Raw genomic sequence first — 17,925 nt, 5'->3', positions numbered from 1 at the left:
TTGGTTGGTTGGTTGGTTGGTTGGTTGGTTGGTTGGTTGGTTGGTTGGTTGGTTGGTTGGTTGGTTGGTTGGTTGGTTGGTTGGTTGGTTGGTTGGTTGGTTGGTTGGTTGGTTGGTTGGTTGGTTGGTTGGTTGGTTGGTTGGTTGGTTGGTTGGTTGGTTGGTTGGTTGGTTGGTTGGTTGGTTGGTTGGTTGGTTGGTTGGTTGGTTGGTTGGTTGGTTGGTTGGTTGGTTGGTTGGTTGGTTGGTTGGTTGGTTGGTTGGTTGGTTGGTTGGTTGGTTGGTTGGTTGGTTGGTTGGTTGGTTGGTTGGTTGGTTGGTTGGTTGGTTGGTTGGTTGGTTGGTTGGTTGGTTGGTTGGTTGGTTGGTTGGTTGGTTGGTTGGTTGGTTGGTTGGTTGGTTGGTTGGTTGGTTGGTTGGTTGGTTGGTTGGTTGGTTGGTTGGTTGGTTGGTTGGTTGGTTGGTTGGTTGGTTGGTTGGTTGGTTGGTTGGTTGGTTGGTTGGTTGGTTGGTTGGTTGGTTGGTTGGTTGGTTGGTTGGTTGGTTGGTTGGTTGGTTGGTTGGTTGGTTGGTTGGTTGGTTGGTTGGTTGGTTGGTTGGTTGGTTGGTATGCGCTACAGTGTCCAAACGAACCTTCGCGTGTTGAGTTCTGCCGGTAGTCTGAGTGAAGTGAAGTAAGGACTTTTGGATCCTCAGTTACCCATTTCTTCCGACGAGGCCATTTCCAGCATCTTCTGTGTAGTTCATTATCAAGGGTCAATTCCGCATCAGTCCTATTGTAAATAATTTCCGGGCCGGTTTTATTTTGTGCACCCCGTATCATGCAGTATTTTCCTTGTTAAGGGAGGGCTTAATTCCTATTATATCACTTCATTCCTGTAAGGTTGTTTTCAGATAAATTAGTTTTCATCTTGAAAGTTTTTTTTTTTTTTTTTTGTGAAAGTAGTGTCTTCTGGGACAAAGTCCACTCAGCCAGTGAATTATATAAGGGATGTATTAAAAACAAGTTTGTGGTTGTAGGAATGCATAACGCCCGTTATGGCTTCATTGGTACACATGAGTAGGTCAAGAAGCAAAATGAGGTTTTAGTGGAATAGTTGTGGTAGAGTAAGGTCGATACCAGTTGAAAGTTAAAGCCCACATACACTATCAGAGAGAAATGCATACAATTTGAGGTAGGCAGACGGGTCACGTTTATGGAAAACTGACGTGAGAATCGGCGGTGATTGGTATATCGATGCCAATGATTTGTAGTAGGCAAGCAGTGCGAGCAACGTGGTGTGGACATCCAAAGAATATTTGATTAAATCTGTAATTGCATCAGCGGAAGAGAACGGATGCAGTAATAGTTGGATTTTGCTAAGGGAAACAGTCGTAATAAAATTTTATTCTTGCGGTTGTTCTGATAAATTAGCGCAAATAGCAACGCATAAGATGCAAAAGTACTTTCTATCCAGATGGATACTGGCATAGTGTTTTCCACGTTGTTGGGAGGTGCTGTACCACTCGTTGTTCCTCGAAGTAAACCGGTGTTACCCGATGCTGGAATTGTAGTGTAAGTCTGCTGGCCTTCGGAAGCAGCTTGGAACGTTCCGTCACTGAGGAGTTCATACGTATCGTTCTCATCAAAGGACTCATTTTGCAGCTTTCCTCCACCTAACCTATTCAGTTCTAGGGAGAAATAAGATACAGTTTTACTAAAATATAAATTACATATCGTAGGCATGTCAATCAGTGCCCGCAGTAAGACATCACACGTGAGGAAAACTACGAGTGGTAAGAGAAACAGTTTCGGTAGAATTGACCCGGAATGGTCGCATGAGTTTTGAGTTGTGAACATGAAGGAGAAGCTTAGTGTGTAAAAAGCATGTCGTCTGCAAAAGTTTAATGTTAGGCGTCATTACGAACTGTATCATGCACATCAGAACAGTGGTATTGCTGGTGTTGAGAGACTGAAATTAATAGCGAAGTACTTAAATGAGTGTTTTTAAAATAAGTTTGTTATGAGAACACGAAAGAGTAATGTCCAAACAACGGTAATTCCAAATGTCGGCTTTTTTAAATCTTCGGAAGTACTTACAGATGTGAACAGTTTTTTTTCAGGATGAAGATCAACAAATCTCGATTCGGATCTCGGCTAACAAACATATATCTCGATGCAGTAATACCATCGTCATCAAGCGAATTATTGTCAGCAAACCTCAACAGAGGATTGAAAATCAGTGAACACAAATGGGTCGCTTTTAGGCAACTTACTTTTTATTTTTCAGTGGAAGCGAAACCACGATGACCAGTGTGTAGACAAGTGCGGGATGTTTAAAAGTTATTAAATCACACCTGTGTTTTGTCAAGTAGAATACTCTTAATTTATTACTTTATGTATCTTGATTCTTCGTTTAATATTTGATTAATGTGTAGTATTTATGTAGTCCACAATCCTATTATTTCTGAATATATTGTATCAATAAATATACACAAGAATCAGGTGTGAGTCAGCTGTGGTAGGTGACACGGGATTTGATACAACTGCACGTGCTCTTTTGATTCAAACACAATTGGTTCATTTCGTCCGAATTAAGAAATTTCCCCTTTCTACTCACAGCAAGCGACCTGCTGAACGTTCTTTTCCTGAATAATTGTATATAGTTATAATAGTTGAGACTCCAACACGCATAGTTCTTTTAAGTCTTTTCCATGATTAGGACAATATGTTCTTAACAATGCGTTATTAATTGTGTCTATGAAACCTGTACTTTGTGTGCATTTTAATCTTGAACTTTGAAAACGGCTAAAGATGTTTTCATAAAAACAAAACATGTACCATGTTATTTTAATGTAAGAATAATCAAAGATTATTGAAATGGTGGAAAAGTGATTTTTTTTAACCTGTTGAGTTCTCTACATTCTAAAATTCCACCATCGGCCAATATGAAGTTTATAACACGTAATTAACGGATATGTCCGCCTCTGTGGTGTAGTGGTTTGTGTGATTAGCTGCCACACCCAGAGGTCCGGGTTCGATTCCCGGCTCTCCCACGAAATTTGAAAAAAGAGTGGTACGAGGGCTGGAACGGGGTCCATTCAGGCTCGGGTGGTCAACTGAGTGGAGGGGGTTCGATTCCCTCCTCTGCCATCCTGGAAGTGGTTTTCCGTGGTTTCCCACTTCTCCTCCAGGCAAATGCCGGGACGGTACCTAACTTAAGGTCACGGCCGTCTCCTTCCCTCTTCCTTGTCTATCCCGTCCAATCTTCCCATCCCCCCACAAGGCCCCTGTTCAGCATAGCAGGTGAGGCCGCCTGGGCGAGGTACTGGTCATCCTCCCCAGCTGTATCCCCCGACCCAGAGTCTGAAGCTCCAGGACACTGCCCTTGAGGCGGTAGAGGTATGATCCCTCGCTGAGTCCGTGGGAAAAACCGACCCTGGAAAAACCAAACCAAACCCCATGGCACTACAGCCCTTGAAGGGCCTTGGCCTACCAAGCGACCGCTGCTCAGCCTGAAGGCCTGCAGATTACGAGGTGTCGTGTGGTCGGCACGACGAATCCTCTCGGCCGTTATTCTTGGCTTCCTAGACCGGGGCCGCTACATCACCGTCAGCTAGCGCCTCAATTCTAATCACGTAGGCTGAGTAGACCTCAAACCAGCCCTCAGGTCCAGGTAGAAATCCCTGACCTGGCCGGGAATCGAACCCGGTGCCTCCGGGTAAGAGGCAGGCATGCTACCCCTACACCACGGGGCCGGCAACCGACCCTGGAGGGTAAACAGATTACGAACGAACGAATTAACTGATAATATCAATCGGGGGAAGTAAATTAATGTCTCCTAATGGGAATTTAATATTTCATTATGACGAAATTGCTTGGGATTGTGCTTGATCATAGGTTTCAAGGAATAAGACAGAAGTTATAAGCATGAGTTTATTTTGTCATGGAGGTAAGGTATGTTATTGATTTTGCGAAAGTGGATGATGATGTGAAGAGCTATGTCATGTTGGAGCATCACAATTCTGTTAGACACTCCTCCTCCCCTGGCTGAATGTCTTCCTTGGGCAGCCAATCTTCGACGGGTGTTGCGCCGGCAGCTGCTAGATCATCTCTTACCTGAAGAGAACAGAGAAATTACATTAGTATTTTTCTATCGAAGGAGAGAATTCTATTACAGTTCATTTTTTATTACATCAATATACCAGGGTGGATCGAAGAGCACCGCACAATTTCTTTTTATTACATAGTTAATGAGTATGAAAGACAAACTATTATATTCAGCGTGATTCAGCTGCCCCTTCCAATATCGTTTGCTGCAGCCCAACTAACGTGCACATGGTTATATGGGTGCTATTCCCGTGCAGTCGTACTGTATGGTACGAATGTTCATTGAGCACATTCTGTACACGATTCTGAAACCTCTCGAAATGTTATATCATCCGTTCGCAAAATTCGACGCCTTGAAATAACGTAGCAACGTCCTTTTACCATGTACCTATGTTAATGTGTCGTGCCTCGTGATCGGGTGTAACGAAGAGGGAAGTCAGTGCATAAAACTAGATAACAGTGCAGTATTTAATATCTTAAACACCGAACCGGATAGCGAATGAACTCTGCTGTCATCCTACCAACATGTTTCCAGCAGTGTACCGTAGCGAATGTGGTTTGGCGTTCACCTAGCAATCAACGGATTGTGCCAGCGGCGGTTAGAATCCTGCATCGTTCAAATATTTTTGCATCGGTATGTTGTTTGAATACGTAAACACAGGCCAACGTTTCCCCACATTCAAACAGTAGAATGACCCTGTTATTAATCTTGTGCCCTGCGCATACTCCGCTGGTTAGGGCCTGAATGTACTGTAATCTCTGCTGTCATTCGGCATGTTTTCCACAGAGGAATACGTTGTCATGCTCCTCATTTATGGGGAGCAAGACAAAACGCGTGCGAGGCACTACCAGAAACGGTATCCCGGCAGGTCACAGGACATTCCTCCGTGTTGAAAGACGTGATTTCCAACCAGCCACCAGTTCGCGGTAGGTCCGTTACATCGAGTGAAACAGAAGAGGCCGTTCTGAAGGCAGCTCGTACTAATCCACACATCAGTACAAGGGCGACTGCGCGACAGGTGAACACCAGCCAGCCGTCCGTCTGACGAATACTGCATGAACATAAATTTCACCCATACCATCTTGAGCTACACCAAGAACTCCATGGGCGAGATTTCGCAGCTCGAATGGAGTTCTGTCGGTGGCTATTAGTAGAGCCCTGCGCGGATATACAAAATAATATACACATCTTCTCTTCCTTCATCCGCACCCGCAAATGATTATCCGCGGATATTATAAATATTTAACTTCAGTATATTACACCTAAGATATTGAAACGGATAGATCTGTTAACATAATACAATTGATCTGACACCTCGCACCAGAACCCCTACAGTCACAGGTTTATGAGGGATTTTCTCTTGCGACAACTACCGGTCCGCCTCTGTAAAAAGAGTCCGCCTCTGTGGTGTAGTGGTTAGTGTGATTAGCTGCCACGTCCAGAGGCCCGGGTTCGATTCCCGGCTCTGCCACGAAATTTGAAAAGTGGCACGAGGGCTGGAACGGGGTCCACTCAGCCTCGGGAGGCCAACTGAGTAGAGGTGGGTTCGATTCCCACCTCAGCCATCCTGGAAGTGGTTTTCCGCGGTTTCCCATTTCTCTTTCAGGCAAATGCCGGGATGGTACCTAACTTAAGGCCACGGCCGCTTCCTTCCCTCTACCTTGTCTATCCCTTCTAATCTCCCCATCCACCACCAAGGTCCCTGTTCAGCATAACAGGTGAGGCCGCCTGGGCGATGTATTGGCCATTCTACCCAGTTGTATCCCCCGACCCAATGTCTCACACTCCAGGACAGTGCCCTTGAGGTGGTACAGGTGGGATCCCTCGCTGAGTCCGAGGGAAAAAGCAACCCTAGAGGGTAAACCGATCAAGAAAGAAAGAAAGAAAGAAAGAAAGAAAGAAAGACAACTACCGACGTATTGATCTTTGTTTCTTCCGTCCACTAATTGTGGGCAGAAGCCAGTTAGGCTTGGGTCAGATTTACGGCTTTATGGTCTAAAGGTTCTATATATTACCATTCTCTCATTCCAATGTCAAGGGTCGCCTAACCACAAGTAAAAGTAGGAGTCTACCTGAGTGAAAATCAATAAACATCATTATTTAGAAATGATCAGCAAAATTATCCGCACAGCCATACAGTTTGCATCCGCCAAGACACTAACTTTGTGGATTTCCGCATCCGTGCAGGGCTCTAGCTATAAGGCAGGCTGGTCAATGGTGCAGCATTCGTATCGCATATCTTGTTCTCCGACGAAACGCGATTCAACAATAATGGGAACGTCAATCGCTACATCATGCACTATTGCAGTCCGACCAATTCTCACTGGGTGCGACAGGCTGCTCATCAAGTACGATGGGGAGTGTATGTTTGGTGTGGAATTTTGGGGGATCGCCTGATTGGACCTTATTTCTTTGAGGACCATTGGACGGGCCCACGCTATTTGCACTTTCTGCGTCAGGAACTCCCACTGCTGCTGGAGGATGTGCCTTTGCACGTTCGTTTGACGATGTGGTTGCAACAGGGTGGAGCTCGACCAAATTAGACTTTGTCCGTTCGTAACCATCTGAACGAGGAAATGCCAGGGAAATGGACAGGACAAGGAGGCCCTGTTTCTTGGCCCGCCAGATCACCGGATTTAACGCCGTTAGACTTCTTCTTGTGGGGTCATTTGAAGAACATTTGAAGAGCGCCGGAAAACTCCGACCAGCTCCGGCAACTCATCACGGACACCTGCCGAGCAGTTACACCTGGAAGGCTTCAGCACGCAAGACGATCTATTGGAAACCGAGCCCGAATGTTCATAAACCAAAACGGTCATCACATCGAGAATTTTCCGCGATAAAACATTATCAGGGCAGTTGTGTTCTTGTTATTTCCGATCTGTGAGTGTCCGGCCTGCTAACTAATCGGCCCTTATTAAGGCCAAAAACATATTCATTCACACAGAATTTGCATGAAAACGGGTATTGAACTTACATTGCATGCATACCAATATTTCAAAAATTTATAATCTTCGCCCGGGACTCGAACCTCCCACCTGGCGTGCAAGCCTGCTCCGCCACGCCTTTACCAATTACACTACGGTTCCGTACGGCACATTACGCAGCTTATAGCAAATATTAGGTTTCCTGCGGTCACAATATCAATTTAGTGTTTCACCGGCGTGTCAGGTTCATATGATCTAGAAGGCAAACGCATGTTTTCCAGTGTTTAATACGAGTATAACATTACGGCGTCCTATCATGGTGAAGCGGAAAATACCAAGATACGCGGTTGTGTTGCCTGAGCATACCGACAGGGAAGATGTTTTCAGGACGGAATGAATATTGTGGGTTGCATAAAACTACATTGGAAGGGGCGTCTGAATTACGCTGTGCAGTAGCTTTTGACCTTGCAAGCAGCCTGCACTTATTCGACCTGGTAAGCAACAGTCGCCAATCTGAATCTCAGTCGTTAACAGGGTGAGACAGTTATCATAACAGCACCGTATTTTCGTGTGTAAACGTCCTGGTTTCGTCTTAACCGTATTTTCGTGTGTAAACGTCCTGGTTTCGTCTTAATAGTTGTGTGAACAGTCATAACTCTCGCTATTGGTGAGCAGAAAATCCTAATGGTATTTATGAAGTCCCTCATTATGATAGGAAGATTGGTGTTTGGTGTGCTGTTAGTGCAAACGAATAATTGAGTCATTTTTTCGAGACGATAGTATGAAGAAAGGTACCAAGATGAAATTTTGACGCAGTCTTCCATCAGTTAGCGGAAGAAGAAAGATCGCGTGGGTGGTTTCAACAAGATTGAGTCCCTGCACATACAGCAGAAGATTCCCTTCTTACAGTCTCAGAAGTGTTCGGAGACAAAGTGATCAGTGATGGTCTATTCTCCCCCTTGTTTTCCAGATCTAATAGTGTGTGATTTTTACTTGTGGGGTAAACTCCAAGTGAAAGTGCATCGAACAAATCCTCACACATTGGAGGAACAGAAAAACAAAAAAGCATTACGAATGAAATCAGAAACATTACAGTGGCGTCAGCCACAATGTGATTACCAGATACAATGCCTGAATAACCCAGGAAGGACTACACTTCCAGCATCATTTATAAGGTAAGATTTCATATCAGATTGTATACACGCTTAAAGCACGGCGACCGCGCGCGACATGGTCCGACTGAGGCAACTGACGTAGCGCAGAGTACAAACACCCTGCGTTCGGTCTAAGTTTATAAGAAAGATCGTGCATGTGTTATCTGTTTTCAGCGTATAAGCACTTTCTCTCGCCACATTTCTTCCATCGTGGCACAACGTCTAATACGCCTTGTTTATAGAACTCTGTTCCCTGGGAGTATAGCCACCTGGGACGGCCGATTTCACTTCATCTGAACCGAAGAGTTGACAACCTAGGTATTTCTTCAGTGGTCCGAATAGGTGTAGTCGCTCCTGCGTTGTAGCTTTCTTTCACGCAAAAATTGAGAAGTATGGTTGAGAGGACCTCAATAATTCATCTCATGGTCAGATCACTCACCGTGTGACTTTTATTCACCTCTTGGTGTCACGATGGGAGAAACTTATCGAGAGATTTGGTTCATAAACTGAAAAATGGGTGGAACGTAAGTTTCTTGTGCATTTTGTTTTCCTAGTCATTAAATATTTCGATTATTAAACACTATAATCATTTTTAAAACTCATTTAATGTATCCTTTGTTTTCCAGATATGTTATAGTGTTTTCATAAATTTATATTTTGTGATTGACAAACTAAAGAAACCTAGAGGTGATATTAACTAACTAAACGCTGAAAGAAATGGCTTCCATCCTTAAAAATTCCCATCTGTATCAGAATTGGTAACAAACTAAGAAACATCCCGTCTGACAAGATACGCTCTTTGACTGCAATTCCATCAGATGACAACATAATGTGCATGAAGCGGGCCGTGGTCTCTCTGAAGAAGGGTTCAAAAATAGTAATATCCACATTATAACTATTGGATCTAGCTCATTGCACCTCTGTGGTGTAGTGGTTAGTGTGATTAGATGCCACGAAATTTGAAAAGTGTCAAGATGACTAGAATGGAGTTCACTCATCCTCGGGAGATCATCTGAGTAGAGGCGGGTTCGACTCCCAGCTCAGCCATCCTCGAAGTGGTTTCCCAAATGCCAGGATGGTACCTAACTACAGGCCACAGTCGCATCCTTTCCCTCTTCCTTGCCTATCCCTTCCAATCTTCCCATCCCCCCACAAGACTCCTGTTCGGCATAGCAGATGAGGCAGCCTGGGCGAGGTACTGGTACTCATCTCCAGTTGTATCCGAACCCAAAGTCCTTGAGGCGGTAGAGGTGGGATCCCTCGCTGAGTCCGAGGGAAAACCAACACTGGAGGGTAAACAGTTTAAGAAAGAAAGGACCGGGCATGTTGGTCGTGCGGTTACGGGCGCGCGGCTGTGAGCTTGCATCCGGGAGATAGTGGGTTCGAAGCCCACTGTCGGAAGCCCTAAATATGGTTTTCCGTGCTTTCCAATTTTCCCACCAGGCAAATTCTGGGGCTGTACCTTAATTAAGGCCACGGCCGATTCCTTTCCACCCCTATCCCTTTCATATCCTATCGTCACCATAAGACCTATCTGTGTTGGTGCGACGTAAAACAAACTCTGAAAAAGAAAAAGAAAGAAAGAGAGAAAGAAAGAAAGAGAGAAAGAAAGAAAGAAAGAAAGAAAGAAAGAAAGTAAGTAAGTAAGAAAGAAAGAAAGAAAGAAAGAATCTAGCTCATCGTCAAGCGGGATGTAATAACTTGACTGACGTCAACATTTGGCCGTCGTGGGTCTTTCTCTGTTGATGGTCTTTTGAAACGAAAAGTCGCGTTCTTGTAGTTTGATTTGACATTGAACGAAATATTCCGTGGTAAAGCTCATTATATTAACAGTCCCGTAAGACTACGGACTTGCCCTTTGCTTGCCGTCATATTGCAGTGTCGATCCGATTACTCGATTCGCAGCCTGTGAGAGTCATACCTGTGATGTCTGACTTCCATCCATCATGTGCTGAGTTATCATTTTTCCACCCATTCTATTGACTTCTTCCCGGTACAGTGCAATTCTTCATTGCTTACAAATATAGCAAACGCACGGATTTAGTTGGCGGGTATACATTTGGCGTACGGCGCAGCAATTGGTTCTGGTTGTAAGAAATGGACCCATACTACTAATTTGACACTGAAGTGAGTGGTTTTCCTTCTCCTTCACTTGTGCTTTTTTGTATATTTAGGTCAATGTAAAATGTAAATTCGTGTACTCATCCTGAGGTGATGCAGCTCTTCTCAGTGGAGGCGGACAGGGTCAACAAATACCTGTAACATTTAGGCCTATGATTTGTTCATTCGATTTTCCTCATAGTTACATACTTCAATTCTTTTCTGCAAGATTGAAACCTTTCTTGCACTGAAACGAATGTCACAGCCTGTGGGTTCCTCTAGAAAGACGTTTGAAAGAATATTATCTTTCCGATCCCAAAACTTGTCAGTGTAATTTAGAAACATCCTGTATTTATACCATTAACGGAAAGTTTTGGCTGCGAACCACGTCATGTTTACGTTATGTCAATATCATCTTGTGTAAGGTACTCTTACAGGAAGGATGACGTCCGGGGGCCCTCTTGAAAGGGACGACAATAATAATAATAATAATAATAATAATAATAATACAGACTAGCCTTAGTTATTGTGTGTGCGCAGGAATTTTGAAGTAACGCCATCTAGGTTGTCTGCGTTTCAGTTTCGACGTTCTGTTTTACTCGAGCAGATGGCAGAGAAACGGATCACTGATGCGTCACCTATGACTGAGTATTTTAAATGGATTTTTTCGAGTAAACATCAAATGAGTAAGTAGATAATCCTTTACATGGCGAAATCGTACGACATGGAGCGTCGAATGGACTTTTCCGTCTTTCGAAAATTCCACTACCTCTGCCATGTTTGAACCCGTAATAGTATGATAGTGATAGTAGCTGCATGGTTTCGGTCATGCAGCTGTCAACTTGCATTCGGGAGACAGTGGGTTTGAACCCCACTGTCGGCAGCCCTGAAGATAGTTTTCTATGGTTTCCCATTTTCTATTTTTTGTTTACAATTGGCACAGATAGGTCTTATGGCGACGATGGGATAGGAAAGGTCTAGGAGTGAAAAGGAAGCGGCCGTGGCTTTGCTTAAGGTACAGCCGCAGCATTTGCCTGATGTCCGGCTACATGGTTAGCGTACTGGCCTTTGGTAAGAAGGGTTCCGGGTTCAATTCCCGGCCGGGTCGGAGATTTTAACCTTAAATGGTTAATTACCTTGGATCTGGGACTCGGTGTTTGTGCTGTCCCCAACATCCCTGCAACTCACACACCACACATAACACTATCCTCCACCACCATAACAGGCAGTTACATACACATGGCAGATGCCACTAACCCTCATCGGAGGGTCTGCCTTACAAGGGCTGCACTCTGCTAGAAATAGCCACATTAAATTATTATTATTTGGCTGATGTGAAAATAGGAAGAACTGTCGTGGGTACATGAAAGAGTCTGAACTGGCTGCGGTCTGGGATCGGTCGATCTAAGATCAATATGAAGAAGCGGAGTCTATCCGATGAGTCAACCCTCTGTGCCTGCAGAGAAGAACAAACCATGGTGCACCTCCTTCATTGCAACTCTTGCCCTCTCGATTGCACTATGCGAGAGTTAGCGAAGGCCACACCAAATGGTCGAGATTTCGCTGAATTTTGGCCCTATATGATATGACATAATTGTTACTTAGAATGTATCTCGAGTGTTTTTTTTTTACCAGTTATCTAATCATTGTTCTCATTCTTAACTAATAATTTATACATGACGTATTGCTTCTGATACGAATAAATACATTTATCAAACGAAATCCCATGGCGCAAAAGCTCCGAAGGGCCATGGCCTACCAAGCGACCGTTGCTCAGCCCGAAGGTCTGCAGATAATGAGGTGTCGTCTGGTCAGCACGACGAATCCTCTCGGCCATTATTGTTGGCTTTCTAGACCGGGACCTCCATCTCACCGTCAGATAGGTTTTCAATTGTAATCACGTTGGCTGAGTGGACCTCGAACCAACCCTCAGATCCAGGTAAGGAAAAGCCCTGTTCTGGCCGGGAATTGAACCTGGGGTCTCCAGGTAAAAGGTAGGCACGCTACCCCTACACCACGGAGCCGCGTACACCTATGATATACACTTCTAATTGTGTGAAAATCGTATAGTTTGTTTGCAATATTATTGAGAATGATGGTTTATTACGCATCGGAAGTCGTAGGATCTACAGTTTATCTGGAATCTGAAATACGCCTTCCGTGTTTAAGAAAACGTATGAGTTGATAGGGTTTGGGACTGTAGCATCCGAGGTGTGAAGCTAGTGACGATATCACTCCTGCTTACATTTCAGTGAGCGCTATCGTAACAGAGTAAAAAATAAAATAAAAACACATTCACTTCTGGATGTGATGGCAGCTCGGTACTTACCTTCTCCACTTCTCCGAACACTCTGATGAGGTTTAGCCCTGCCAACTTCTTCAGGTCGTCTGATGTCCATGTGGGCTCGCCTTCCTTGCTGTTAGCCAGTCGGTTGAACAAGTCTGGGTACTTCGAGACATTTTCAAGGCCTTCGGGCATCCTGACAGAGATCGAAATGTGAAATATTAATTTGTCAGACTACTAAGAGCGACATGAAAGATTCAAAAGACTACTTACATCAATGTTAACAGAATCAATCAAATGTTGTATTTCTCCCAATTCTCCACCCCAAGAGTAACTGGTAACAGCAGTTCAGATACTCAGAAATATAAGCTCTCGTATATTTTTCAAAAATAAATATAAAATTAAAAATTAAAAATTAAAAATTAAAATAAAAATTAAAATAAAAAATAAAAATAAAAAATTAAAATTAAAATTAAAATTAAAATTAAAATTAAAATTAAAATTAAAATAAAAAATAAAAAATAAAACATAAAAAATAAAAATAAAAAATAAAACATAAAAAATTAAAACATAAAAAATAAAAATAAAAAATAAAAAATAAAAACGAAAATGAAAATGAAAATAAAAATGAAAATAAAACAAATTAAAATAAAATAAATAGTCGCTGATATGAATTTAGGGCTGTCGCCCAGGTGGCAGATTCCCTATCAGCTGTTTACCTAGTCTTTTCTTACATTATTTCAAAGAAGATGGAAATTTATCGAAGATCTCCTTTGGTATGTTTTTCAATCCCTAATTCCTCTTCCTTTAAACGAATTTTTACCCCACTTTTTTCCTCCTGACTTCCAATTTTACCTTCATATTATAATATTTTCTACTTTTAAAAACTCCATTCAAACTTATTTTATGCAATAAAGATATGGAAAAGGAACACGTACCGGAAGACTATAATGAAACAAGAAAAATCAGGGAGAAGTTCATAGATGGGAAAGAAATTTGGTAAAAATCGAAAATAAACCTGAACTTTACACTCTTAATTTATTTAACAAAGAATTAAAGCCACCAGAGAGATGTGGGGAGAGAAATCTAAAAAAGAGATAAGATGCATGTGGATGTATCCTAGACTCTACGACTTAGCTGAAGTCTAGGAAGTATCTCAAATGCTAAGTTTATAAAATCATTAACTGATGATAGGTCCTAGAAGTAATTATGATATATACAGTATATTAACAAGGTATAGTTAAATAATTTTGTAACAGTTCCTCAGTTGGATTAACTTTAATACTGTGTGTTATAAAAATGCATGCATTAATTATGATTAGAACAAGTGAATATTCTTTCACCAGTTGGTGCTCATCCGTGACTGGGAGAGAAAAGTATTCTATTTGTTCATTCATTCATTCATTCATTCATTCATTCATTCATTTGTTCGTCTACTAATGTCATTCCACGCCATCTCTCCACTGAAAGCTCGAAACATAACATACTGTTTAGTCGAGCAGCTCGTCTCCTTACTGCCAAGCCTTTCCAGCCCAAAGTTTGAAACATTTTCGTAACACTTCTCGAACTGCTTTCCTCTGTATATTTTCTAGTTCTCGAATGAAATAATCCTGGTGAGGGTCCCCATACACTGAAACCTACTTTAATTGGGATCTTACCAATGACTTATTCGTCGTCTCCTTCACATACTTGCTACAACCCCTAAATACACTCGTGATGTAACCATATGAAGAGATCTGTGACCTTTAATCGGTCGGTGGATGCCGAGTGTGCTTTGGCCCACAAGTGGCCACGGCTGGTCCATGGTTCGAGGGCTCTGTATTCGGGAGAGGGGCTAGTTCCCACCGTCGGCTATCCTGAGAATGGTCTTCCGTGGTTGTCTATTCTCCTGCACTAAGGCGAATGCCGGGGCAGGTCCTAGAACAGACCACGGCCGCGAACCCCCTCGCATTCTCCGAACATCTCTCTGACCTGAGAGACGGCGTTACCGTCTAGGAGGCCCGACGTCCCCTTCAGGACCGGAATGAAAACGTTTTAGTAGCAGTAGTAGTAGAAGTAGTAGTAGTATTTACAATCTCGTTAATATGATTACCCCATTGAAAATCTTTCCTTATATTAACAACTCGGTACGTGAGGTACTTCCACTCCATCAAGACTATAATCAAAACTGAAAGGAATTTTCCTCCTGGTGAAATTTACAACCCGACTTATCATTTCGTTTATAAAGCAAATGACGAGATCAGAAGTAATCTTAGTCGTATTCAATAATACACCGCTATGCTTCATTCTAAGGGAAGAATTTAGTATATTAATGAGTAAATATGCAAAGAAATAATAGTAATAATAATAACAATGGAGTGTTGAAACTTACTCTGAAACACCGTCGTAATCAGCACCTATTCCTACGTGGTCCACTCCTGCTACTGTCCTGATATGGTTGATATGTGCTGAAACAAAGAAGATATACATCACTCAATGCTATCTATCTGTATTCGGGAGAGGGGCTAGTTCCCACCGTCGGCTATCCTGAGAATGGTTGATAGATCAGTGGAAATGGGTTCCACAGGCTCAATCCCAGACCAAGGAGTACATGTATTTTAAAGGTTCCTAAAAGTCTTCGGACATCATATCCTAGTTGTTTTTTAATAGTTTGTATATTACCGATTTTTTCTTATGATTTCCTTCTTTCATTTTCTATTTAAAGATGACACACTCATCCAGTCCCCGAACCAGTGGAAATAACCAATTAGGGTTAAAATCTCCGACCTGGCCGGGAATTATTATTATTATTATTATTATTATTATTATTATTATTATTATTATTATTATTATTATTATTATTATTATTATTACATCCAATTTACGAATCATAGTTGTACTGCAATGGTACGGTGTTCCTTTCTTTCTTAATCCATTTACCTTTCAAGCTTGGTTTCTCCCTCTGAGCCGGGCTGAGTGCCTCTGACGGTTGAAGCGCTGGGCTTCTGACCTCAACTTGACAGGTTCGATCCTGGCTCAGTCCGGTGGTAATTGAAGGTTCTCAGATATGTCAGTCTCATGTCGGTAGATTTACTGGTACGTAAAAAATCTCTTGCAAGACGGAACTCCGGCCCCTCGGCGTCCCCGAATATCAGAATAGTTAGTGGGATGTAAAGCCAATAGCGTTATTATTATTATTATTATTATTATTATTATTATTATTATTATTATTATTATTATTATTATTCCCTATGACTCAGCGAAGGATGCCACCTCTACTTCCCCAAGGGCAGTGTCTTCGAGCGTGAGACTTTGGCTCGGGGAATACAAATGGGAAAGAGGACTAGTGCCTCGCCCAGGCAGCCTCACGTGCTATGCTGAACAGGGGCCTTGTGAGGGGGACGGGGAGATTGGAAGGGATAGAAAAGGAAGAGGAAAGGGAACGGCCGTGGCCTTAAGTTAGGTACCATCCTGGCATTTGCCTGGAGAAGAATTGGGAAACCACGGAATACCACTTCAAGGATGGCTGAGGTGGTGGGAATGGAGCCCCTTCTACTCAGTTGACCTCATGAGGCTGAGTGGACCCCGTTCTAGCTCTCTTACCACTTTTCAAATTTCGTGGCAGAGCCTGGAATCGAACCCGGTCCTCCGGGGGTGGATGATAATCACACTAACCATTACACCACAGAGGCGGCTATGGTACGAGGTTACTTATCAAATATAAGTCAACCCGTGCCACAACTGCTTATTAAGAGACTTGGCTTGCCAAGATGACTGCTGCCCACCCAAATGGCCAGCAGGTATTGGAGTATCATGTGGTGAGAATGACAACGACAACATACTCAGCCTATTGCTTACTTTCACGACCGAATTCGCTGCTTCTCACATCAGGCAGCTCCTCAGCGAGACCTTTGTCAGTCCAAAACCCGGGATCACCAGCTGAGAAGCAAAAATGAATATCCACAGTCATTCTTCAGCCATTCGACCAGGTTAGGGATGGAATGAACGAAGCCCCCATCTAGTGGCAAGAATAGGAATTGTCTTTCACACTCCTCTGTGGCAATGACTAATGACTGACAAATGGAATTAAATGATATTGGAGAGTGTTGCAGGAATGAAAGATGACAGGGAAAACTGGAGTGCCCGGAGGAAAACATATCCCGTTTCCCTTCTGTTCAGCACAAATCTCACATGGAGCCACCTGAGCCACGGAGGCTCTAGAGGCAGGAGTGCTACCCATAAATCACGGAACTCAGAAGACTGTGATGTTCAGTAGTTCGATATTTGACAAAAAGACAGACACAGTTTGAGTGAGAGGACACATACACATCCACTCCACTCCTGAACCAAGAAAAGACAAATTAAGTTGTACTTACCTACTACATCTTCCAAAGTAGCCTTCCTCTCTTCACATACTACAAAGCCTGAGTAGAAATTCACCATCACTATTCCTCGATTAGCTGTCTGAAATTTAAAAAAAAGGCCATTAATAAACATGAAAGTTTTATGCATTTGACTAACATTCATTATTATTATTATTATTATTATTATTATTATTATTATTATTATTATTATTATTATTATTATTCCATTTAAAGAACAAACAGGCGGCAAGGAAACTGCAGGTAGTATAGAAATATACTCAAATAGATCACTGCCCAACACCTGAATATCTAGGTGTAACATTGGATCGTACTCTCACCTACAAACACCACTGCCTTAACAGTGATCACTACCTAGTAATAGTGAAATATAAACAAAGACTAGCCTTGAACAGACAGAATAACAGGGCAACAATTGTCAGGTCTGATGACTCACAACTACGGAATTATAAAGATACAGCCCATCTACATAAAATGAAAACGAGCTCAAATCTCCAAGACATACAGGAGTGGAAGAAGAAGAGCACTGAAGGTAAAGTAGACATCAGTAAGACTGATGAAAATTCATTGAAAAAAAAAAAAAAGCAACTACGAAGACAAATGTGGTTAAATGAAGATTTTACGTGGAAGGTTGAAGAAAGAAATGAAAGAAGAAGCTTACAGACAAAGATAAATATTACTGTAGTGTAATACAAACGGAAAAGAAGCGGATAAGGATTAAAAGAGGAAGAAGCGATATTTTTGGGAAAACGGTTTGATGAACTGAAGGAGAGCAAATATCAATCAGGAGACAAGGGCTAGAAAAAAATGGTTACTTTCTTGATCTTGTCTCAGCTGACGCCTTGATTTGGACCTATGGAAGTAACTGGAGGTATTAGTTATGCTAATAACGCAGTTCTTATTCAGCCACTGTTATATTAATAATAATAATTGTACCGGAGGTGAACTGAGCGCCTCTTTTGAAGGCCATCTGTGTTATCAGTGTGAAACTGTGTATTAGAAGAAGTT

The 17,925-nt window shown here is 42.5% G+C and overlaps 1 protein-coding gene across 1 annotated transcript in view; it reads right to left on the bottom strand.

The window, feature by feature from the left end:
* Nucleotides 1-3,902: 3,902 nt before the first annotated feature.
* Nucleotides 3,903-17,925, bottom strand: part of LOC136875533 (dipeptidase 1) — a 74,340-nt gene continuing 60,317 nt past the window's right edge. Inside the window, exons 8-11 of the mRNA XM_067149080.2 lie at nucleotides 16,912-16,999; nucleotides 14,928-15,003; nucleotides 12,602-12,752; nucleotides 3,903-4,099 (exon numbers count right to left, since the gene is read on the bottom strand). Of these exons, the coding sequence (XP_067005181.2) occupies nucleotides 3,998-4,099; nucleotides 12,602-12,752; nucleotides 14,928-15,003; nucleotides 16,912-16,999 (417 nt within the window). The 3' untranslated portion in view covers nucleotides 3,903-3,997. The remainder of the gene's footprint in view (nucleotides 4,100-12,601; nucleotides 12,753-14,927; nucleotides 15,004-16,911; nucleotides 17,000-17,925) is intronic.

This window comes from Anabrus simplex, chromosome 6 (assembly GCF_040414725.1).
Source record: "Anabrus simplex isolate iqAnaSimp1 chromosome 6, ASM4041472v1, whole genome shotgun sequence".
Taxonomy (NCBI): Eukaryota; Metazoa; Arthropoda; class Insecta; order Orthoptera; family Tettigoniidae; genus Anabrus; species Anabrus simplex.
Note: the sequence above shows the minus strand (reverse complement) of the source record. Positions and strands in the feature narration are given on the sequence as shown.